The following is a 25,914-nucleotide window of genomic DNA, read 5'->3' as shown; positions in this document are numbered from 1 at the left end:
CAAATTTACTTGGAAAACGAATTTCTGAAGCATAAGCTACCTTAACGGTTTTTTTTATTTACATCGTTCCAAACCATTATAAAACTACTAAGGTATTAACTTTTTGATCATTGATTTTAAAATTAAATAAATATTTTAATTGTCCATATTTATGACTTAAGCAAAAGACATCCACACAACTAAGAAAAGTTGGCATGTTACTATTCAGCATTTTTCCTCACATTGGACAGAACGGATTTTCAAATAATGTCATAATATATTATAATTTGATATCAATATAAAAAAAATGGATAATCGACTTTTATGTAGTTAAAACGGTTTAAGCAATTTAAGTATGAAATGTATGGAGATAACGAACAGTATTCAAGCTCAAAAGTCCATTAAACAATACAAATTTTGGATCAGAGCAAACACGGACCTCCAACACATCAGAGGTGAGATGAGGTATATGTGTATCACCTATTAGAAATATTGATAATTTAAATACATTGTTACCCCTGGGGTGTAGTTTAGCATATATATAATTATAAATCTTGAATGAAAAAGACTGTATCAAAATCTGTTTGGAGAAAAAGAAAAACTCTTATACATGTTTATTTATTTATTCACAAACATAAAAACATCACTTAACCCATCCTAAATCGTGGATTCTCGAATGTTTATTTCCTGTATATTGGTCCCTTATTCTAACCTAAAATTCTAATTTTACTTAAATCTAGGTCATGATAAGTACAATTTATATATTAGATATATTTTGTTTATTCAAGATCGGAAAATGGGTGCTGCTCTGGGATGATATGGAATGCAACTTTACAGAAGTGTGTAGGTATGAAAACAAATTAAAAGAACATGGGAGTATTTGGCGTTTTATCTGTAGGAATCATGTGTACGAAACATTTATAGTTTTAATGTCCACGATCTGGTTGGCTGACCACAGCTGAACAGACTAAACATAGTTACCCACATAAGAAAAATATTATATTTACATTGAAATACATGTCCTTTTTTTCATTGTAATATTATAAGTGTGCTCATCTTAATTGTTACGATAAAAAAGTAACATTTCACATAAATAATATGTACCTACACATGTGTAACAGAACAGGGTATATTTAAATGATGTGTTTCCTTGTTTAACGTCCCTTCGAGAATTTTTCACTCATATGGAGACTCAACCACTTCCCGGTGTAGAGCTTCCAATTAAAACTTGTACTCGGCACCAACGGCCTTTGAACAGTTAAGGATTTTTTTTTCGTGCCAGCACCTACTGCAACACAGGACCATATTTAGCAAATTGAGTACCCAAACACGCGTTTAGTATATCAAACTAGATTATGCCTGTAAGAATAAATGGTGATCAAAGAATATTTTTAAGTATACTGAGTTACTTTTATCCAGCTAGTATTAAAAAGGGAATTATTATAGCTGTTACTGCCTAGGCAATGAGTTTTGAATCATTATTATTACATGTTTTATTGATTATTTGAGCCATTAAACCCATTCAAATACAAGAAAAATCAAATGTTATATCTTCTTATTGACAAATATTCTTTATACAATGAATATGATGCAATAAGGTAGACTTTTTAACTGTCATTTTGTATAAGTGTAGTTAAAGAAATGTTGGAGAGACGATTTTCCCTCTATTGTCGATTAATTTCTTTCATATTTTCTGATCATTGACTAATAATTTGGTAAAAGAAATTGATACTAATTAGAAATAAATCTCTCTACACATAACCCTCAATTTTCTGAACTTCTATGTTACCGTTGCATCCTCATATACAGTTAAGGATTTTTTTTTTCGTGCCAGCACCTACTGCAACACAGGACCATATTTAGCAAATTGAGTACCCAAACACGCGTTTAGTATATCAAACTAGATTATGCCTGTAAGAATAAATGGTGATCAAAGAATATTTTTAAGTATACTGAGTTACTTTTTTCCAGCTAGTATTAAAAAGGGAATTATTATAGCTGTTACTGCCTAGGCAATGAGTTTTGAATCATTATTATTACATGTTTTATTGATTATTTGAGCCATTAAACCCATTCAAATACAAGAAAAATCAAATGTTATATCTTCTTATTGACAAATATTCTTTATACAATGAATATAATGCAATAAGGTAGACTTTTTAACTGTCATTTTGTATAAGTGTAGTTAAAGAAATGTTGGAGAGACGATTTTCCCTCTATTGTCGATTAATTTATTTCATATTTTCTGATCATTGACTAATAATTTGGTAAAAGAAATTGATACTAATTAGAAATAAATCTCTCTACACATAACCCTCAATTTTCTGAACTTCTATGTTACCGTTGCATCCTCATATAGGAATATGAGAGAAAAATCACTTTAAAAAATGTTATTTTTTAATATTTCAAGAATATTCATTTTGTATATGAACAAACCTTTATAGATATACGTTTTTAATTAATATCAGGTTGTCCAGTAGGATTTTATGGCCAGCATTGCAACAGGTCATGTCCATACCCACGGTTTGGGATGACATGCTTGAACAAATGTAGCTGTGGGAAAGGGGAATGCGACTTTAGGCAAGGCTGCTTACTGTCCACCAGAAGCAGTATGTTCTTTCCTTATTTTCATTTGCTTTAAATATTTCCATTATCTGCTGAGATAATTAATATCAGTCATTATAGTGTTGGTCATTTTTTGTTTTTCTAAAATAAAATCTGAAAATTTAATTCAACAGATTATAATTGCAATATAACTACATGATATTTTTTGTAGCAATTATATCTTCTGTGTCAACAGATAATGATTTAGAAAAAGGGAAATTAAATGGATTGTACCAAAGTTCATTCAACAATAGTAATGCCTTTCTTGCTTTTGTCAATCACGATTGTTTGTGTCCTGTGCCTTACTGTGATAATAAAGTATATCATAAACTTAGTAGTAAATACACTGATTCCGCACTAAGTGATACTGGTGGCGTCACAATTAGGGGGGGGGGGTACGAATATTGTAATAACACTAATAGAGTAACACTACATTTGTAGTTTTATTTAACAAACTTAAACAAGATTAAAAAAAATAGTTATATACGTTAGACATGTACATGTATATGCTTTAAATATTTTCAACATATATTCTGAGTCTTTTGATATCATATTCTGAGAAATTTAGTTCAACAAATTAAAATTGTGACATAACTACACAGTTTCTTTTTTTGCATTTACTTCAGCATCAAGCCTCGACAAATCAACGCACGTAAATTTTGTGTCAACAGAAAAAGATCTGGAAAAGGGGAAATTAAAAGGATTGTACCAAAGTTCATCCAACAATAGTAAGGCCTCCTTGCTTTTGTCAGTGAAGATTGTTAGTGTCCTGTGCGCTGTTGTGATAATAATGTATATTGGATTCGTTGTCTATGACAAATATTCCATGAAAAATGAACTCGAAAGAATGCAAAGGGAGGGATACGCCTATTGCAATAACACTGATACAGTAACATTACATTTGTAGATTTATTAACAAAGCTTAACAATATTAAAAAATGATTTAAAAATTCGACAAGTAATATGAATTGTTTTGAAAAAAAATATTGTGAACAAAAAAATCACGACCTAAATCAAAACACCCAAAACGCTCACCCTGAATCACTGGAATCCTGCTATTTTCATAAGATTTTTAAAAGATTTCTTTTCCCCTTTATTCCAAAATGTCGCCCAGTCTAGCTAACTGGGTTATAAAAATAACCTTTAGTCCACACTCACAGAGATGCTTTAATATTAATATGATTAACATGACCTTGCCATTCATAATATGAGAATTTAAAAAGATTTTTTTTACTACGTATAAATATTCTAAAAACATTATTCCCAATTTTATCTCAAGGAGAAGAAAAAGAAGAAAAATAACAACTTTGAATTCAAACACAGGAGTCGGTAGTTTTATCCATAAAACTACGTTAACAGCAACCAGTGAGCTTCGCGAGCGTAGCGAGCGAAGCGACAGGAATGCAACGCGTTTTTTGCAAATTCTGCTCTGGCGCTTTATTAAATAAAACTAACAACAACACGTGGTATAATTTATGTCAGTCGATGTTTCTAACCTGATTTCTGGTCCGACTACTCTCTCAATTGCCGTACTAGACGCTTAAATCCAACGTTAACGACATCTCGAAAAGAATCAGTCGCCATGAGGGTCTGCGTGACGTCACGCCATTCACTCCTGAAGCGAAGCTCACTGGTTGTTGTTTACGTTGCTTTATGGATAAAACTGCCGACTCCTGTGATTCAAACAACTCAGGAATGTTTGCTCATATAATTGTATGATTTAATGAGGCACTGTTTCTCTGGATGTTTTTTTTTTTTTTTTTTTTTGAATATCAAATGGATTACCAAATGTACTCATGGGGGATAAAACAAATCTGAATTTGCACCAAATAACAAGTAAGGTGCATACTGATATTTAAAGGAAGACTTCAAAAGATTTTTTTTGAATACATGTATCACAATTTAAAACATTGAACCCTAATTGTGGCTTACTCTACATCTTGGGGAAGGGGAGGGGGCATGATTTAAACAAAATTAATTTGAATCTGCGCTAACTTAGGAGTCGTGCATATTTGAATTACTAAACTTGACCCTGTTGCTCTTGAGAAGAAGTTTTTAAAATATATTGTACCATTCCAATGTAAAGCTTTGAATCCCTGATGTGATCCTAAAATACCACCAGGGTCTAGGAATTGAACATATTTTAATCTGCACCTGTTGATGCTTGCAAAGTAATATGACTAAACCTTGGCACTGCAGTCCTTGAGAAGATTTTTAAAAAAATCCTATGGCTTCTGTATATAAAACATGAACCTCCATTTCGTCCCACCCTTCCTCTAGGTGACATGGTTTGAATAAACTTGAATTTTATGTTATGCAAGGAAGCAAGCTTTCACATAAATTTCATCTTTTGGTCCTATGTTTCTAGAGAAGACTTTTTTTAGGCATCCACCCTATTTTGACATTTAAAAAAAAATATCTCTACTTTTAAACAATGCGGTCCTTTCTATGAAGAACTTGAATCCCATTGCCCAAAGGATGGTTTGAGCTAACACTAATTAAATCTAGTACTGCTGTTCTGGAAAGAGTCGAAAATGTGAAAAAATTAAAGATGGGTGGACGAACAGCTAGACAGACGGCAGATGATCGGAAATGATCTGTTGTACTTTTTGTTCAGGTGAGCTAAAAACTTAAAAACTTAATATTTAAACTGAGAAATGTATGATAAAAAAGGTATTAAAAAGAATAGGATGCACGGAAGAGTACCACAGGGGAGAGAGAGAGAGAGAGAGAGAGAGAGAGAGAGAGAGAGAGAGAGAGAGAGAGATTTATGGATCTTTAAAAACAAGTACATGAATTAACTTTACAAAACTGAAAAACGTCTAAATATAATCTATACATGTATATATCCGCTTCATCTGAAACTGTACAGGAAGTAACGCTCAGGAATCAATGAGTTGCGCAAAAACAAGTCGTAAGACAGCATATATACATGTACAAATTGAAATGTAACCAGTTTAATAATTGCATTAAATTAATACTGAACATAGCTGCCTTTATTTCTGATTCACTCATCAAATTGACTTTATCTTCATCTGAAAAACAAAGACCAAAAAAAAATTATTCAACAAGCTATTTGAGTGTATTTATGTTCCCCGCTTAAGGGGAAAAGAGAGTGTAAGAACTGAGGAAATATGCAGATGCGAAAAAAGAGGTCAACCCGGAGCTTTCAACTTTTGGCATTAGAGACAATAAGGGTCTATTAAGATTAAATAATTCATTCATGACCTATACTTTCATTGCAAAGGCATATAGAGAACTAAAGTTGAAAACTATGTACTATGCAGTATATAAGACTGTGATCTTAGTGTTTGATCTTTTGACCTCAAAATCAGTAGGAATCTTGATAAGGACATAGGAAGTGGTGGTACTAAATTTCTTGAAAAAATCTAAAAGCTTTTTAAAGATAAAGTGTTAAACACAGAAAGAATATATGGATTTCTGGACTTTGCCTTTGACTTTTTCACCTCAGAAATCAATTGTGGTCTTTTATGGGCCATAGGGAATTGTAATACTCACTGAAAGAAAACTAGTTATTATCAGGAAAACTATTATTCGAAATGTTTAAATTTCTTACATTAACCTCTGACCATTTGACCTCATTATGAATAGGGATTTTTTTAAGGCCAAAAGTGGTGGTGATATAAATTTCAGTTCAAAAGCTCAACATTTTTTTAAGGTCAAAGGAGACATCCCTAAATAGTAGTGAGGATTAGTTAACCAACATGTACGTGTACGTGTAGCAAGGGATTCCCCCCGGAAATTTGTGCATTACGTCATCAGTTTTGCTATTGACGAATTTAACTACACGTATTCACTAGCGAATAGATTGCCGAATACAAGCAAGTCCAATCTTGTAGTTTATATTTCTTTAACTGCTGTTTATTTTTAAAAGAGTTTGTGTTTTTCGAAAACCTGAAGATTTCATGGAAATACTGATATAAAGAACTAAACGTTTATAATTGAAAAATATAATTTTACAGAGTGTTAAATACCCAACATCTAATTTTTTTTCAAAACAGGCTTTAACGGATTAAAATTATAAAAGCTCTTTTCAATTTAAAAAAAAAATAAAAAAATATGCATATATTCATTTAAAATGATGATAGATTTTTTGAATTTAATATGTTTTCTATTAAAAAAAAGTTTATGACTTTTACATTTAAAACACTTACAAGTATGTACAGATTATACTTTGCTAAACAAGAAAAATAATATAAACGTGTACGTGTAATTCTAACTTGTAGTTTACACATACATGAACACGCACAAGTTGGCTTGCTAATCCTCTCTAATATATAATTTTTTTTTAATAACTTGTGATTTACATATTGCGTCTTTAATTAACAAGTTTCAGCTTTTTGTATATCTCTAAAACTACCGGTATCAGAATGTTGATAATTAATTTTTGAAAGGCACTTCGAAAACAATTTAGAAAGCATAAGATGAAATTAATTATAAATATTCATATATATTTTAAAGAATCAAATATGCAAAAAAATGTCTTGTGAAAGCTACAAACAGACAAATCCTATGTTTTTTTTTTTTCTTTTTTACTTTTTCCTTTGACCTTTTGACCTCAAAATCAATATGGATCCTCTTAAAGGATAAGAAGTTCTGATATTGAAAGAGCTTAAAGGAAACAAATTAATCATCTGGAAAAGTTATTTGCAATGTAATGTAGGAATTTTATATCTTGACCTTTGCCCTTTTGACCTCAGACTCAAAAGGGGACTATGTTAGGCTACAAGAAATTGTGAAATAGTTTATCGCTAAAGCTCAAAGGTTTTAAAACAAATCGCCCAGAAATGAAAGTGTTGTACAAAGGCCGAATGTATGAATTAATATTTACATCCAGTGGATATTATCTCCTTTATTTCTTAAGGAAACCATTGTCGTTCTTAGGTCGGTAAACGCATTTCTTGAACAATGACTCTTCAATGGAACATACAACGTACATTTCAATAATACAATATTTAACCTACTTAATCCTACTTAATCCTACTTTATATGATTATTTACATAGAAATAGATATAAACAATGTAATTTCTGTCTTTGTTTGTTAGTATTGGAATTAACGCTGCAGGTTTTACAGATCAAAAATCTATATATAACCCGCTTACAAGGGTTATGTATTTTTTCTGCAACAGCTTCAACATTAATTCTCATACTAACTAAGAGAGAAAGCATTTTATTGATTAAATCACCCTGTCCTTGACCTTTTATGAAAGTTTATTGGAAAAGCTCACAGGCTTTTTTGAGATATTGTCCGAAAACGAAAATATTACATACAGAAAGAATGGCATACAGATAGACGGACGGACGGACGTACCCCGAATTAATATCCCCCGCTTTAATTTAAAATGGGTCTCTCTCTCTCTCTCTCTCTCTCTCTCTCTCTCTCTCTCTCTCTCTCTATATATATATATATATATATATACAACTTACTCCACATATATTGAAATTCCGCTTATTTGGAAATAAAAATAAATCCCCAGGTTTAGCCTCTCATTTTCTTTGCATTAAAATAACGGTTATATTGAAATCGGCTATTTTGAAATATCGCTTATATTGAAGCCACTGATCGGTCCCTAGAGGTGATAATGAGTTGTTTTCATAACGGTTATATTGAAGTACTCCCTGGCGTTACGGTTGGTGACAGTAATTATGCCTGACTGACCAGTTGATATACAAAGGTGTGAATTAATAACTTCTCACCCTATGCGTTTTTATACTGCTTTTATAAAATAAAATTTATTTACCGTTGAATTCTTTGTTTTCACGTATATTGAGGCTAGATGCAATATGGGAACCCCACAGAAAAGAAAAACCTTATCTCTGGACATTAAATACGAACTAGTTATGGCTTTTGATAAGAAGACAAAGCCTAATTAAATCCGAAATAGCTAAGAATTTTGAAATTAATCCGAGTACACTTACGATGATATACAAGCAGTGTTCAGCAGTAATTGAAGCTTTGTGTCCGGTTATTTTTCTCCAAAACGTAAAAGAATGCGATCGGGAAATTAAAATGATCATGAATGCAACAAAGAAGAAACAAACAAAACTAACCGATTTTTTTTAAATTAAACTTTCAAGGACTAGTATTTCATGTACTCTGTTCACTGTAATAGATAAACGATGACCAACTTAATTTTTTCGGGTTTGTTCTTTATTTTAGATAGGGATTGAACTTTTAAAAATGGCGGCTTCACGTCAGTCGATCCATTTCGCTTATATTGAATTACGGATATATTGAAATAATTTGAATTGTCCCCTGAATTTCAATATATCCGGAGTAGGCTATATATATAAATATATATATATATATATATATATATATATATATATATATATATATATATATATATATATATATATATATATATATATATATATATATATATATATATATATATGGGGAAAGGGGCATGTTTGTCCATGTACCTACCAAATTTTCATATCTTCTTTGGGTGTTAACTCCTGTTCCTCGGGCATGTTTTTCTGAGATGTCTGATGCGCTGATCTCCTTTTACAGTATACATATAGTAATATACATGTAACTGCACCGGACAAAATCACAATGGACAAAGTTGTAGTTGCAATCACAGTAATCCTATTTTCATTGACGAAACAATATATATAGGATCTCCCATGATTTGTAGTTGGATATGATTTTTATTCAACGAGTTGTGTGTTTTTTTTATCCCTGAGCCTTGGAGAGGGGATAAGAACACACATCGAGTTGGATAAAAGTCATATCCAACTACAAATCATGGGAGATTCATTTCATCCCATGTTTAATACTTCACAACCAATGTTTTATACTGCTTTATATAGGACTCCACTTTATTTTACTTCATCACGCTAACGCAAAATCCATTGTGACGTCACAATCAATCGCGTTTCAAAAAATTTAAGGGGATGAAGGACACATGGTCACATGACTTTGTTAAACCACGTCATAGTCTCCATTTATATAAGTGCAAAACGTGTAAAGCATCAGTTCTTGTATAAATATTGACAATTTTTTTTTTCTCTAATTACCATCTTATATTAAAAAAAATAAAAAGTTTAACATTGTTGTAAACATTAACAAATTTTGAAAAAAAGATTGATCCACTCCTCTGTTTCTTTGATCTGCGCGTCCAACAAGTCGGTGACGTCATACACGATCTGCTAGTACAGCAAGATCATACTCGGTGAATACAAGGGCAGTATTATTATGTAAAAATAGATCATAATCAGTATATGATGAAGTATTTTGAGAAACGGGGAACACAAAAATTATTTTTGCATGGCTGATGACGGAAATCTTATGTAGGTATATCTTATTTCGCTTATTTAGCTTACGTGTGACGTCATAGTTGTTTTTTTCCCGTACTCGAGAAATGTAAACATGACAAGTTTTTGTCCTGCTTATGTCGTCTTTAACGATGTCCTTTGCGATATTGAGGTCAGCTTCACCATTCCAATTTTTTACAGTTAATCAATAACTTAAAGGACTTGCATTTCACCGTAAATTTAAAAATATTGAATGATAGGATTTTTAGTAAATTACGTTTTTTGTTGTTTAAGTTGTCTTAAAAAGTTCGTAATTTTCCCTATCCAGATGCAGTGTGATAGATGAAACTTGCCTTTTCGAATTTTAAACCCAGTTCATACTCTGAAATATTTTAAAAGATACATGTTCACTTACATATTGTTTTTTTATATGCTTTAAAAATCCAAATATGGACAGAGTAATGAGCCCGGAAACATGGAGAACTAAAACTCCACTTAGATACTGTAGGGCATAATATCTCTAAAATAAGGCCAGAAACCTAATGATAAAACTGCTTTAAGATATGTGGGACATACTTAATAAGAAATATACAAAATATAAAAAAAAAAATTGAATGACAAGTATTTTTTCAGCTAAAGGTCCTTCTTCCCCTTAAAACAATAACCGATTTATTTACCGACTCCACAAAAAATAGAGATATATGAATAGCAAAGTTTAAACTCACTTTAACTACAGAAACGTGAGGTTATCCAAGTTCAAAATTGTTGGAAATTTTAATTTGAACGTACATAACACATATCATGCGTATTCACACACAATTTCGTATTAATATCTTTTTAGTTCAGATACATGTACGCCATGTATAGCTTTAAGTTTTGATCAGATTGGGACAAACATGAACTCCATGCATAGCTTTAAGTTTTGATCAGTTTGGGACAAAGTGCATTTCATGATGATATCATGATAATATCTTTTTAAATATATACACATACTTACCTATAATTTCTTACTCCTTCTTGTGTTTGTATATGCAGAGTTTAACAATAAAGGAGATAGTAAAGCATACATGTACAAACTTGATAACAGAATATGCATTAGTCATAAGAGAACAATAGTGTTTACCACACATGAATGTGATAAACTCAATATTGATCGTTTATTGATATTGCCCGGGATGATTTGTCAAGTATAAATTACTAAGTTCTGTAAATTTTGAACAATTAAAAGGTTCTTGAAATATTTACCCCAAAAGATGATTTTTTTGGTTGCTTTGATTCAGGTTATTGCTTATTTTACTTCATTAGCAAAGTAACAATTGCTTGATTTCTTCGGCATGTGTGAAAAAGAATAATTATAGAATTTGTTTTGTCACCTTTGTGCATTTGATGTCGGTGCAGCGGTTGTTACACTATCGTTGAAATAAATTGACCGGATTGTTGACTGCATATCATCCAGTAAAATATTCATGTAACACTCCTTGTCTAAAATGAAAAAAAGTTGCGTGTTTACAACATTGCAGTGCATGCTTTTTCAGTAGATTCGTAGTACATATATAAAGTATTATTTATATACTCTTCTCTTCCAGATTAGTCAAGTCACTATAACATTCTCTCTTTCACTCATCTCTCTCATATATTACATTTGTATGCTTCTGTCGACGTATACAAAAACGGACAGCTTGTGCATATAACACCACTTCTGTAATGTTCTTGAATAAACTCGCCTCCCTTGTTAAACTCTGCACAAACAGCACCTAATGAAAAAAAGATCAGATTCTGAGTCATTTACAACTTTTTTATGACAATTTTCGAGGACATGAGATCGAGTGAAAGAATTACATATAGATCAGAATGAAGTTTACTCCCCCCTTCTCTCTCTCACTTTCTCTCTTTTACAATAGTCATAATGTTAAATTACTTTTGCAATATAAATCCAATAATTCTTTCACACTTATTTTTGGATTCAATAGGAACTTCTTGAATATCATTTAATACAGAGAAAGCATCTTTAATTAATCTTAATCAAAACAAAGCTTGAATCAAAAAAAGTACCTTACATATATACTCGTATACTCTTGTTTCTAAAAGTAAAATTTCATACATGCACAACACTTTTTCCTCCTTTGCAATGAAATTGTTTGGTCCTTAGAATTTTTTTTTTGTCTCGAGCTAAATCTGAAATAAATTCTCGCCTTTACCTATAATGTTAGTTTCCGGGGCACAAACTTCCACAGACCGGTTTCCCCATTCATTAAGAACACAGTGATATTTAAAGTTTGTTTTTTCTGTGCAGGTTTGATCCAATTTCGCACATTTGAGTTCATTTACTCTTTGTTCCAAGGTTATTTTATTATGTGGACAGGATATTCCAGTTTTCACTGTCTTTAATGATTCTGCACATGAGTGTCTCTAAAAAAATAGATTAAAATAATTATGTTTTTTTTTTTTTTTTTTTTTTTTTTTTAATTTCCTATACTTTAAGGATAAATAACACAAACTTTTTTCCATAAATCAGCAATATTTCTCACAGATTTATATTCAATAAAGGTAACCAGAATAATATTTGCCAGGTAGAATGGACGAATTTGTAAGATTTTGTCACAATGTTAAAAAGGTGTACAAAATTTTGTATAGAATTACACAGAAAACAATAAAAAGTCGCATATCTTAATACCAAGGAAAACTTACGATTTCGTTATATTTTAGGGATTTACTATTTATGTCACTTCTTATCAAAATCAGTCAAAAAATAACCATGCATTAAATATTTTGTTTGTGTTATGTATTTTTGAGGTTACATATAGTGTATATATATCGATAGAGTTTAAAAATTCTACGATTACATGAAATAGAGTGAGCTCTCTTTGATTATGCCCACAGATGTTTTCGTTGTATGGAGATTCTTCGAAAAAGCATAGTTGTAAATTTGCATGTACATTATAAGGTCGTTAAGTAGCTTCTGAGCTCATTCACTCACAGTGAATATGCAAATCTCTCATTCTGTGTGTGTGTGTGTGTGTGTGTGTGAGAGAGAGAGAGGGTTGGCCGTATATCCTTCTCTATTGTTTCATTATGATTTAGCATCTCCTTACTTAAATACAACGTACTTTTAGAAATGAAATGAAACATTTAATTATCAACATTAATAAAATATTTTATACATTAAGGAAATTCATATCATATTTAATATACTTTGCATATTCAATATAAGAACAACACCAACCAAAAAAAAAATATATATATATATATATATATATAATAGTAAAAATAATGAATAAATGAAGAATAAAAATTCAAGTACTTTAAGTATTAGATCGTATACCTGTCCTCTTCTTTCTCTTCTGTTTAGATTCGCACAAACAGGTAAAGTGATATTTATAATAATAAATAAAAGTTTAGAGTGTTTCCAGTACCCCTGACGCATGCTTTCTGCGTTTCTGGCTCAGATGCCTTCATCAGAGGGGAGACCTGTCAGAAATAAAGAAAACAAATGCTACATGAGTTTGATTAAATGAAGAAACAGTTGTACAATATTTATTTTAAAGACCTGGGTTTATTAAATGTAAGAACGAGCGGGAATTGAGATAAATATATAATTATGGAAAAGTAGAGCTTTTTTTAATGTTGTTAACAATTATACCTTTGTAACATTAGATTATCTTTAAAAATGAAAATCATCTCTCTCTCTCTCTCTCTCTCTCTCTCTCTCTCTCTCTCTCTCTCTCAACAATTATAGTATGTAAAATACTTTTGACTCTTTTTTTTCAAATGCACATTTTACTTGGTGATAAATGAAAACAACACATGTAGCTAAATTACAGAGATTTTTTTAAGTATATTCTTTCCGAAATTAATTTAAATCTCTTTCCCCAAAACGTATGAATACATTTATAACAGTGAAAGAAGTGGGTCAATTTTCTCCTGTATATAGATATGTCCAGTTTCTTCCATAATTTTAGTAAGAAAATTGCAAGGTTATTCGATTGGCACAACCACTGAAGATATCTAAAGTACAGCCAGTGAATAAAATCGTTTGTTACCAAAGTATGCAGAGTAAGTTTTCTAATGAAGACTAATGATCTTATTTGTGTGTGTGTGTGTGTGTGGGTGGGTGTGTGTGTGTGTGTGTGAGGGTGTGTGTGTTTGTAAACCCTGTCAATTGGACACGTGCTTTAGACGGCACACGTTTAAATGAACACGGAAAAATCCAAATGAACACGAAATGGTGGTGTTCAGTTGGATTTTATCATAAATCAACTGGAAAATGTCCTAGGATGCATCCCATTTCAAAAAAATGAAGTGTTAATTTGACCGGATGCATGAGATCTGTGTAATGAGTGTGTATAAGATGACCACGGATCCATCATTTTTTCTTCTCGGCGAGACTTACACACATTGCGAGTGCGCATGCTCGTTACTCAAATGACGTCGTAAATGACATCACAATACAGTACCCGTTTCACACTTAGTCATGTACATGAGGACGAAGTAAACTTTGTAAAAGGTAAGTAAAAAATCTGTTAATAAATAAATGAAAAATTTTATGTATTAAATATGGCCTATGAATTAATGAGTAAAGATGTGTGTCCATTATGACATTACGGCATTATTGTCTACTCAATATTTTTCCTACGGTATGTATACATGTATATGCTGTATAGTTACAATGTGCATCGTTGCATGATTGCAGTATAAATGGTTAAAACCAATATACTAAAAGTTATTATTATTAATGTTAGTAAAAACATAAAGAAATTTTTTTCTATATCTACATGTATGTCTCTGGGAAGGTAAACACGTTCCGTATTGGCATTTGTTGTACTCGCGGAGAGAAACTATTTCTGCATCTAATATTTCAATTTCATTGAATCAACGTTGATCTTTTGCAATGTGTAGCAATATATATTGTCAAAAATTTTAAATGTTTTCTTGCGTTTCGCATCTTGTTTATGTGTCATGTCAAGTTCGAAGGTTTCGTATTAAAAACGAAAGTAGAGTCGGTCACGCCATGTGTTATGGGCAGGGGAAACGTTCAGTCTGCCTGGGTTATATATAGGTACGTGGGCTGCTAAAATCATTGTTAATATTGTGTACACATTAAGCTGTCAACTAAAAAAACACATGTACTTCTGTGGCGTGAATATTAGAAATAATTTCTGCACATTTAAATTATGAAAGGGGAGGGGGGGGGGCAGCTGTTTACTTCTCCCAGGGACATAATGATATAATTGTTAAGCATGTATAGGTCCCTGCTTCAACGTGATCTTCTAGCCCTGACAAACTGAAGATATAGTGCAGCTTATAATATAAGTTGCTATTTATGTCAAAGACATGCTGTGCATTTAGACAGTGACATGCCCTAATTTTAATGTACAAAGATTTCAAAGTATGAGAATTTAAAGATGGATACTTGTCATTTTATTGACATGCACTCATTATTGCATTGGGACAATTTTGAGAGAATATATGTAAATATAGCTGTGACAGGGACCTATATACTAGTATATAGGTCCCTGACTGTGATGATTCATGAAAATGATGCGACTTCTACTAAGTTACAGTCATTAAAGAATATTTTCCTATTTATTTATCATCCTGGAATTCATGTTTTAAAACTGATGTTATTATTATAATACATTTCAGGTAGATTCATTGATTTCGGATCAGAAAATTATCAATGTTCATGGATTCCCAGAACACAGCAGGGAGAAGTTTATGGTATGAATGCAATTATATAATATTCATTTAATAGTGAAAATTAATTTCAAAATGCCCAAGCTGGTCTCAATCAACTTAAGGCTGCCTTGTCGGAAGGGTTGAATAATATCCCTGTTGGAAGGATAAGCACACTGAATGGGAGAATCAAGGCTGTAACAGATGCACGAGGGAGACATGTGAGATAATGAGATAATGAGAATTTTCAATTTTCACTTTTGGGGGGTACCGTCATATGAGGTTCAATAACTCATGAATTATTGGAGAAAATCAAATGAGATTTTGGTTACATGTTTATTAAAGATGAAATTTAATGTTAGATAAGAAAACTGAAAAATACGTCTGAAACATATATAACCTTACTTCACCTAAAAAGTTTACCATGCGCTTCTTTTTCCTTTCAGTATATTTCGCTTTCTTCCAGTATAAATTATGATCGTTCGTACAAGTTTAAAGTGTGGGCTTATAACAATTCAGATTTCAAAAACTAAACTCTCGAAAATTGTTATTGGATTAAATGCACCAACGAAGCTGAATCTATAGACCTTGCAGCTGAAATTTTTACATTGAAATTCCTTTCCTGTGTTCATGAATGTTCACATGAACAAACTATTACCGTTCCTTCTTCGTGACAAGCCATGGTTTGATTCAGTGCTACGTGAAGCAAAAAGAATTAGAAATCGTCTTAGTAATAAAGCACTAAAAACTAAAAAAAGATTCCGATTGGTCCACATATAGAAAGGACCGAAATTTAGTTAACAATATGAAAAAGCATGCAATATCAAATTATTATGACAATATAGAAACCTACTTGGAAGATTCAAGTAATATAACAATAAGTTGTATTGGAAGTTGATGAAAGACTCATTTAATATGAAATTATCTTACGAAATACCACCAGTACAAATATTTACTGACCGAGGTTTAAGACAAGTGGCTTATTCAGACTTTAATAAGATTGAAGCATTAAATTCATATTTTTCATATATTTCCTCTATTGATGATTCTAATGAAACACTGCCAAACATGTATGTGGTGCATTATGCAATATTATCATTGATGAACACGAAGTATTAGATAATATATCAATACTTTCCTTAAACAAAGCTATTAATCCTGATTGTACTAGTCATAAATTGTTAAAATTTACTCTTTTTTACTGTTGTTAATCCACGTACTATGTTATTTAGTAAGTCTTTGTCAGAAAAGGTTTTTCTGTCTTTTTGGAAATTAGCTGATGAATTTTATTCCTCTTTTTTAAAAAGGATGGCCCATCTGTGGTTTACAATGTAAAAAATATTCTAATGCAAGAATTAATCTTTTCAATCGCTTGTTCATGTTTGAATTGGACACTATTGATATAAGTCTATTATTATGTGGTGATGTTGATTTGCCTTTACAGATAAATAACAGTATTTTTGCTGCTGTTCGTAAATTTATTGAAGAAACATGTAGATTCTCTTACTTGATATGTTATTTAAGGTTAGTCGACACGTTCCTCAAAAATATATAATTTTCCCCAAGAATATGTCATTGAAGTATTGCTACTTAAACAAGTTTCCTCACAAAAAAATTGAGGTACCTTACCAGGCATTTCTGCAAGATACCAGCAGTTGGTGTTTCTTATTGCCTGATGCCACGTGCGTCAGGCAGTATTAGGATTAATTAGTTTTCCATGGTCCGAAACTAAGCAATCATTCTTAATGAACTAGATTTTGTGCAAGCTGATTTGCATCGGAATTTGTTACCTGCATTTAAACAAATACAGATTGCAAAAAAAAGAATCATATTACTGATGCAAAATAATGATGTGTTTAATTCCTCCAGTTTTTTTTAATGCACATGTTTATTCTTTGCGATTATCTGTACGGACATGTCCGTGTAACATTTTGTCTGCATTTCTAAACTACTGGATCAGTCCATTTGTTTCTACGAAAAGGGTGAGCAATCATTTCGCGCCAAATGTCAGAAGTAAATTATCTTGGCGCTTTTTTTTCTGGAATTGTTCTATTGAATGGGTTTGATAACCTCTATGGAAATAAATAAAGTTTGTTCTTTTAACCTGATTCTTAAGCTTCAGATATTTTTTATTAACTGCAAATTTTATCTCATTTTTTAAAAGAACACATTGTATATGGGCAGGCAACACTAAAGCAGTGGATGTTACTATTTTGTTTCCCAGTGATCCATTAAATGGACTAGTCCAATCATAAACAAACTCCCTCCACCTAGTAAAGTCATCTCTTCTTGATTCAGTCTGTTTTCCATCATTTCTTTCATTATTACATTTATTAATAATGTACGTTACAAGGTTAGGTTTGTACTCGTAGAGGAATGGGCTTCACTCCCGTAAGGTTCTTAGTAAAGAATCGGCAAAATGAAGAAGACATCATGATCAGTACTGGTTTTCATTTCATAAAAAAGCACGTTATTATAGAAGAAACGAGAAAGGTCCTAAAATTGATGGAAAAGAAAAAAATTAAAACTGTACATAAAGATGTGTTTTAAACTCATTTATAATAGATGTATGTAGACCATCATTGCGTGAGTTGTGTCCGGGGGGGGGGGGGGGGGGGAGGGGGTATTAGTATCATGTTTTGCTCTAGCTATAAAGTGTACAGGCCATTTACTTTGAGTCCTAGAGCAGCATTGAAATATTTTCGTCTCAAATACTTCAAGACAACTTTCCCTGTTAAAACTGTTCATAATTTACTTCGTCGTCGAGAACGACGGAAAACAGACTATTTTTCCCAGAATTCCAGTCTACGCTAGCTCACTTGCAGTTTCATCCGAACATAACTAGTCAGCCCGTTGGCTAACTAATAAATGACCAAATAGTGGCATGTCTTCGATATTCGTTAATGTGTAGTATTTGGTTATGACATTTGAGAAAGTCAATTGTACATATACATCTTGTGTAATAAAGTATCTATGTCGCTCCTTGATTACGGAAACGTTTAGCACCTCTCTTGCTTATACGTTCCATAGATATTGATTGATTAGTCAGGCAAGCTTTTTGAAAAGCTATTACTTGTATAATCCTATAAGAAATAGCTTGAGTTTGCCAAAATCACAATTTTTGATGTACTTATTTTTAAAAACCTTTTTCAAAATAGTTTAGAATTCACAAGAGAATGGCAATTGTCAATAGATTTTGAAACAGTACAAAGAGAAACAAATTAGATATTTGAGGAACGTGTCGTCAGACCTTAATCGCTTTTCACTTAATATATCAATTTTATTATTTTTCCTAATTTGCACGACATACCAGTACTGTATTGTAATACATGTATTAGTACATTAGAGGAACTATATAGTTATAAGAACTTGTTTCCAATCCTTTTGATGTTCAATAAAATATGTTCAAAACAATGTTTTGTGAACAGTTAACGCTAGGGGATGTTGAAAGCTGAACGCAAAACTGTGAACATTGAGCGCATGATGCTCTCATGGTAAGCAGACGTTGAACACACGGTGAACGAAAGGTGGGCTAACGGAAAAACGGGAAAGCAGAACGTTTCCTAATATATCAATTATATGTGTTTAGATGACAGTGTGTGTCAGACGTGCTCAGTTGATCGTGTGTATCAGCGGTGATAAGTTGACTGTGTGTGTGCTAAATGTGTTTAGTTGACTGTGTGTATTATACGTGTTTAGATGACAGTGTGTGTCAGACGTGCTCAGTTAATCGTGTGTATCAATAGTGATTAGTTGACTGTGTGTGTGCTAAATGTGCTACGTTGAGTGTGTGTATTATACGTGTTTAGATGACAGTGTGTGTCAGACGTGTTCAGTTGGCTATGTGCTTCATAAGTGTTCAGGTGATAGTTTGTAAATGAAAGTGTTCAATTGGTTGTGTATCAATTAAGTGTATACTTGGTTATGTGAAAAATCAAGGAATAAAATGACCTTTTATATACATATTAGGTATGATACTAGTATTATGTTTAGTGGTGTTGTTTGCAGTGTAAATAAAAACTTGGCCTTTAAAAAAAGTGAAGTTCAAAATAGGTAGGAAAAACTTATCAAAATTGTATTTTTAATTTATCAGACTTATGCTTGAATATGCTTGAGTAGTTTGGGATGGCTGCTCTAAACAATATTCTGAAAAGCTTGAAAAAGTACAACTTACCGCCGCTAGAATTGTAACAGGACTTCCTATTTTTGTGTCTAGAGAAGCACTTTATTCTGAAACTGGTTGGGAAGCTTAAAAGATCAGGCGATATATTGCAAAAATGACTACTATATTCAAAATTCACAGGGGAGAGTGCCTGAATATTTGCACAAAAGTGTTTCCAAAAAGCGTGATCATGTATCCATATACAATACCCGTGACAAACAAGATTATATAGTTCCGAGATGTAGATTAGAATTATTTAGAAATTCCGTCGTACCTGATTCTGCAAATCAATGGGATTTATTAAAAACAGAGGTCAGAAAAGCCATCTCAATAAATACATTTTGAAGAAAAAAAACTTGATAACAAAAAATTAAAAAACCACCATCGTACTTTTCTTTCGGTAAGCGAGATACCAATATCATTCATACTAAGCTACAATATTACTGTAGAGTGTTTACTAAAGTATGATCCATATAAAAGAAATTATTAATAGTCCATTATGTTCATGTGGAAAACATGAAGATGTGTAACATTTCTTTTTTGCATGCAGATGAATAATAGTATATTTGCTGCTGATCATAAATTTATTGACGAAACATGTAGATTATCTAGTTGATATGTTATTCAATTGCTTTTTCACTTGTATCAATTGTATTATTTTTCTTTAATTTGCATGACATAATGTAATACATAAGGAGAGAAAATAGTAAGTTATAAGAACTTGCTTCCAATCCGTTTGATGTACTCAATAAAATATGTTCAAAACAATGCTTTGTAAATCGGTTAACGCGAGCGATTGGTGAACGCTGAACGCAAAACTGTGAACATTGAGCGCATGATGAGCTCATGGTGAGAGGACGTTGAACGCACGGTGAATGAAAGGTGGACAAACGGAAAAATGAGAAAGTAGAACCTTTCCTAATATATCTATATATTTACAATATTTCAAAATATGTTTATTTACAATTCTTGGCTGTGCTAAAATTCAGAATAAGATGAATTAATGGACTTTTCCAAAGTAAATTCTCAAAAAAGATTCATTTCTATTGATATTATTGTGCTTCAATTGCAAGATTAAACGTTTTCCGCTGTAAGTGTTCTCACCATGAGAAACCAAAACACGAGTGGACACTTGTTTGTACGATTCGGTTCATCGGTGATCATGCATGAATTCCGGGATGCGTTAAGGAGGCTGGGGGGGTCAACAAATTAACCACCAGATTTAACTTAATTTTTTAGATATGATATCTTAAGCTGTCAACTATCATTTGGCAAAGAAAAATTTCAAAAATTTTAGTTTTAAAATTTGATCATTTTCTATATCTTCATATGGAGCTCTTCTTCTAAAGGAGATCAATATAGTCTAAAAATGGCCACAACCTCCAGCCTCTTTAAATCTTGTTCATAAAGAATATTTACATGTATACCTGACTATGTTAACGAGTCAGATCGACTTAATATTTCTATCTTGTTAAATTGTTTTTTTCATTTAAAAAAAAATCTTGTCCATAAAGAGCATTTACATGTATACCTGACTATGTTAACGAGGCAGATCGACTTAATATTTCTATCTTGCTAGGTTGTTTTTTCTGGAGATGGTATTGTTCATTGTATGTTTAAGATGCTTTTAATTAGTTGACTGTGTGTATCAGATGTGGTTATTTGATTGTGTGTTTGACAGTGTGTTGGAGGTGCACAGTTAACCATGTACAAGTATTTAAGAAGTGAATACTTGGCTGTGTGTGTTGAACGTGCTTAGTTAACGGTGTGCATTACATGTGTTTAGATGACAGTGTGTGTCAGACGTGCTCAGTTGATCGTGTGTATCAGTGGTGATAAGTTGACTGTGTGTGTGCTAAATGTGCTTAGTTGACTGTGTGTATTATACGTGTTTAGATGACAGTGTGTGTCAGACGTGCTCAGTTGACTGTGTGCCTTAGAAGTGTTCAGTTGATAGTGTGTGAATGAAAGTGTTCAATTGGTTGTGAATCAGTTTAGTGTTCACTTGGTAAGTGAAAAATCAAGGAATGAAATAAACCTTTTTTGATACATATCAGGTCTGATATAATGTTTAGTTGTTATTTTTAGTTAAAAAATTAACATTTCTGCCTTCTAACTCTATTTTATAAAAAGTGTCCATTTGCATGTGGGAAGTTAAGGTGTTCAGTCGGCACGTCATACACGTATGTGTGTGTGTGTGTGTGTGTGGAATATATTATAGTAATTCACCGTCATGATTGACCCTTTTAATAATTTTCTATCATGATAATGACGTACAATTCATGTTCATAGAAAATAGTAATTTTGATGATATTATTTTGTTAACAGTCACATATACGTATAATCTTAATGATTTTTTCTTCATATTTTTAAAATTTGGCCTATAAAAAGAATAAAACGGCTTGATATTCATGTTTCTTTTCCAGTTTTATTTAAAAAGAAAACAAATCAAAAGACAATGAAAACTCCTATAAAACTGAAGGTGATTTTGAAATTGGTGTTCTTAGTGTAAAATGCTTGGTGATAACCAATTAAAAAAACCCAACAAACTTCATTTGTTATCCATACGCGCAGTCGCAGGTCCAGTTTTCGGAAATATTTACAATTTTGAAAAAGGTACATCCATTAATGACCATCAATTTTTCGAAAAAAGTTCCAATCACATAATATGAAAAAGGTATGAAATTAAAATTAATCTCAGCCGCAATAAACGACTTGTTTTTTCACAGTTAAATATCTTTGAAGGAACTATTTCTTTATCGCAAATATGGCGTATATTAGACTGGTACACTGACATTGGTTAACGGGCGAACCGTAATTCCTAGCGGCAGCGACTCGAATCAAGGGCAGAGAAGCAGTGCTAGGCGTATATCAGACGGACAAGGTATTTAACAGGAAGTGTTTACTTGTATATATTCAATAATGAACAGTGTTTGTGCTTTGATTTTTTTAATGGTTAAAAAAGAAATCATGAATTTTCCAAATAATATTTTTTTAAATTCACATTTACTATGATTTTTTTAAAAGTCTTATCCGTTCTTTGACGAGTATAGCCGAAGAAAATAAAAATAAAAAGGAATGAATGTTTCTATATGAGGCACTGGGTTTTAAACTTCTATTCTTCTTCGCTCCAGTAGTCGGGTAAATAGGACACGAGAACTGCGTCAAATTAGACGCAGAAAACCAATGAAAAAGGACAATGACAGTCGATACGATGCAGCATTAATTTCCACGGTCTGTTGAATGCTGTTATAAATGCCTTAGTGTGTCAGGGGAAACACCGTAGTGACACACATATGAAAATTAATCAAACATATATACAGAGTTAATCAAGCTTCGGTGATAACTGTATGCTGGTAAGAACAACAAAGATGTCAGATTTGTGTTTGAATTTTGGTAAGACTGATTGCAGAACAAGTGCCTTCTTTTTGTGTAACAACATCCGGGAAAGGTAAACATTTCTATGCGCGCGCAATACATTGCATTTTTTAGAATAATTTTTGTGAGGTATTTCAGTGCTGTCATTTGTCATGTGAAATTCCTTGTGTCATTGCTACTAGAACAAACGTGACGTGAAAAAAGGATATGTAAATATATATTTTTGGGTTATATATATTGTGTCCGAAAAAGAAACATGATTTCAAGGTGTTTACAGTGACAACAACTCGTTAAGGTGGGTAATAAAATTCAACGTGACTGGCAACATGCATGGGGAAACAAGGTGTGAAGATATTGTGATGAATTTAAAACTATCTGTTTAAAACCATGTTATATATCATATATTAATTATATATATATAAGATATAAATTAACTGTTATTATGATCTTGATTTATGAAAAATAAATTGCAGAAAATTTTATTTTCATCTGTGTTTACAGCTCTACACATAGCTGCAATAATGTAGCCCTATCCCAATTTTATTTATTTATTTATTTTTGTGAGAGGGCTACAACTCCTTAGGATCTCCGTAATGGTGCAAGTGCCAAAAATACTCACTCCCACTCGGATTTCTGCGGAAATCATCAGTAAGTGGCTTTTTTAATTAACATTTCTACCTGAACTTAAAAAAAAAATGTAGTTACACAGTACATGAGTTGATCCAAAACTATACAGAATAATCCAGATATCAGTTATTTTTTGTGTATATAAACATCACAACATGAATTTATCTGCCATGTTTACTGACCTTGATCGATTTTATTTTGGGACAACCGATGAGAATTCAAGTCTCAGTAAATCAGTCGAGAACTGTTACATGCATGGCTGCTGAGGAAAACGATCTTTAAACATGCAGTTTTGTTTTACCTTGTTTTAGCGTATAGAGGCTTCGTTAATGATAGTGAATCAAAATTCAAAATTAAAAGGAAGTTGATATATAGCGAAGTCAATTTAATTCCCTGAAGTCAGCTGTATCCCAAAATATAATTGCACCATTACAGAGATCCGTGGAATGTAGCCCTCTCCTGAAAATATCAGATATAAATATCCCAGAGGGCTATTATTGCAGCTTCCCTACACAGTGAACTGTAAATACAGGATTTAATTACTAGATGTGCAACCTTTCATGTCTTATTTCTATTATTATTATTTTGATTAATATTAGAAGAGATGATTAAAAAATTCTTTGTAAAAGATGCTTATGCTTATACTCAGGTATATGTAACAATGAAAGATTGCAGCGTTTGAATTGTAGACAGTTAAATGAAAAGGGATATGTGTTTGATTACAAGTATACTGCTTCATCACCCTATTTTGAATGTGCATCCGGATGCCGAAATACAAGATTAGATTTTTTTTTCTGTTTGGCACTTTCACATTTTATTTAAAATCGATAATAACTTTTTCAGCAGGATAAAATTCAGAACGTTAAAATGCTAGACTGTTGCACTAAGGCTTAAAATTTAGGACGCTTGAGATCACAAACATTGTTTTCATTATTTTTTGTCTCTATATGAAAACTTTTTAAAAGAATAATTAACATATGCTTGTCTAATGATGCAGTACATGTGCATTTTCTTGACCTACCATTTAAAAGTAACAAAGTTCTGATAAAATCCACACAATGCACATATGTTCAAGTCAGACACGTGTAGGGTATCGTCTATGGAGGTCCATACATGTCAAATATCTATTTTAATTGCTTATCCATCATATACTTCAAAAATGTGTTTAAAAAAGTAAAAATGCTAAATCACAATGAGGCCTGATGGAGAAATATAATTGTTAGTACAAATGTAATTTCTTGCTAAGCTTTGTGCCCGTAAGAAGAAATGCATGTATAGAAAAGTCAAATTTTGTGATATATTTAGATAATGCTTACGTGATATATGTACATGCAGGTCACTATTTACAACGTATGAGCAAATAATTGGAACATTTTTGACATTTTTTTTAATAAACCTGGATTAAAAAAAGTGCTTGGAATATTTGTTATTTAATATATAAAGTCAATAGTATTGTCATTACTTTTATGGTCAAATCACGCCAAACATACAACTTAAACGTATTTGCACCTTGAGGCTTCAGTCACGGTCGTCATTTAAAGGCAACATTATAGGTCAAAAGTGTAATTTCTGCATACAGAACATCACATTTCATTTATAAAGGAAGGCAGCGTCTTTAAAATGTGCTCTGCTGATAACTACAGTAAATTTGATATGATTGCTAAAATGGAGCAGCATCGAGAAATCCTTATTATGGGTGCTGACGACATTTGACATTTATCCAGTCAATGCTTAATAAAAATACAGTTGCAGAATATTGAATTCCCTCACATCCAAAATAAGCCAGGTTGGGCGGCATGATTTTTATATTTTCATCAGAGAAAGAAATACAACTATGTAAGATTTATTTTGTCTTTTAATAAAAAAAAAATTGAATTAAATGTAAATTGGATATACTACCTTTGCAGTGTAGAGTTTTATCAACAATTTATTTTCAAGAGATAAAACTGAATGTCTTTTTTTATTCCTTCTCTTATTTTACTTTATTCTGATTCATTAGAAACATTCACAGTGAAATTTTATTTCCTTCATAACATACATGTATATATTCAGAATGATATCGAAAACACTTTTTAGGGACATTTTCACAACTTGAATCTGACATGATAGCAGGTTGTCATTAAGCGTGAGATTTATGGGAAATATATAGATAGAGTGACAACTTTAACGCGCATTAAGGCACTTCATACACAATTTCTACTGTCTA

General features: G+C 31.8%; 1 protein-coding gene across 1 annotated transcript; it reads right to left on the bottom strand.

Moving 5' to 3' along the window:
• Window positions 1-11,237: 11,237 nt before the first annotated feature.
• On the bottom strand, window positions 11,238-13,292 carry LOC133200500 (uncharacterized). The gene is made up of 4 exons (XM_061336289.1): window positions 13,191-13,292; window positions 12,067-12,277; window positions 11,509-11,622; window positions 11,238-11,350 (listed from the first exon to the last, which is right to left on the bottom strand). The coding sequence occupies exons 1-4, from the start codon at window positions 13,290-13,292 to the stop codon at window positions 11,238-11,240; spliced, it is 540 nt and encodes a 179-aa protein (XP_061192273.1).
• Between the last annotated feature and the right edge of the window lie 12,622 nt (window positions 13,293-25,914).

This window comes from Saccostrea echinata, unplaced genomic scaffold (genome assembly GCF_033153115.1).
Source record: "Saccostrea echinata isolate AGI-Se365-2 ecotype Australia unplaced genomic scaffold, CSIRO_AGI_Sech_v1 ptg000040l, whole genome shotgun sequence".
Classification (NCBI taxonomy): Eukaryota; Metazoa; Mollusca; class Bivalvia; order Ostreida; family Ostreidae; genus Saccostrea; species Saccostrea echinata.
The sequence above is the reverse complement of the archived record's forward strand: the minus strand, read 5'-3'. Positions and strand labels throughout refer to the sequence as shown.

Bases quoted from the DNA above. Each gene is read 5' to 3' on its own strand.
- LOC133200500 (XM_061336289.1), bottom strand. From the start codon at position 13,292: ATGCGTCAGGGGTACTGGAAACACTCTAAACTTTTATTTATTATTATA. The intron at 12,278-13,190 runs GTATACGATCTA...CTATTTTTTTAG, and splicing joins GAAGAGAAAGAAGAGGACAG to AGACACTCATGTGCAGAATC. The intron at 11,351-11,508 runs GTAATATATGAG...TTTTCATTTTAG, and splicing joins GTCGACAGAAGCATACAAAT to ACAAGGAGTGTTACATGAAT.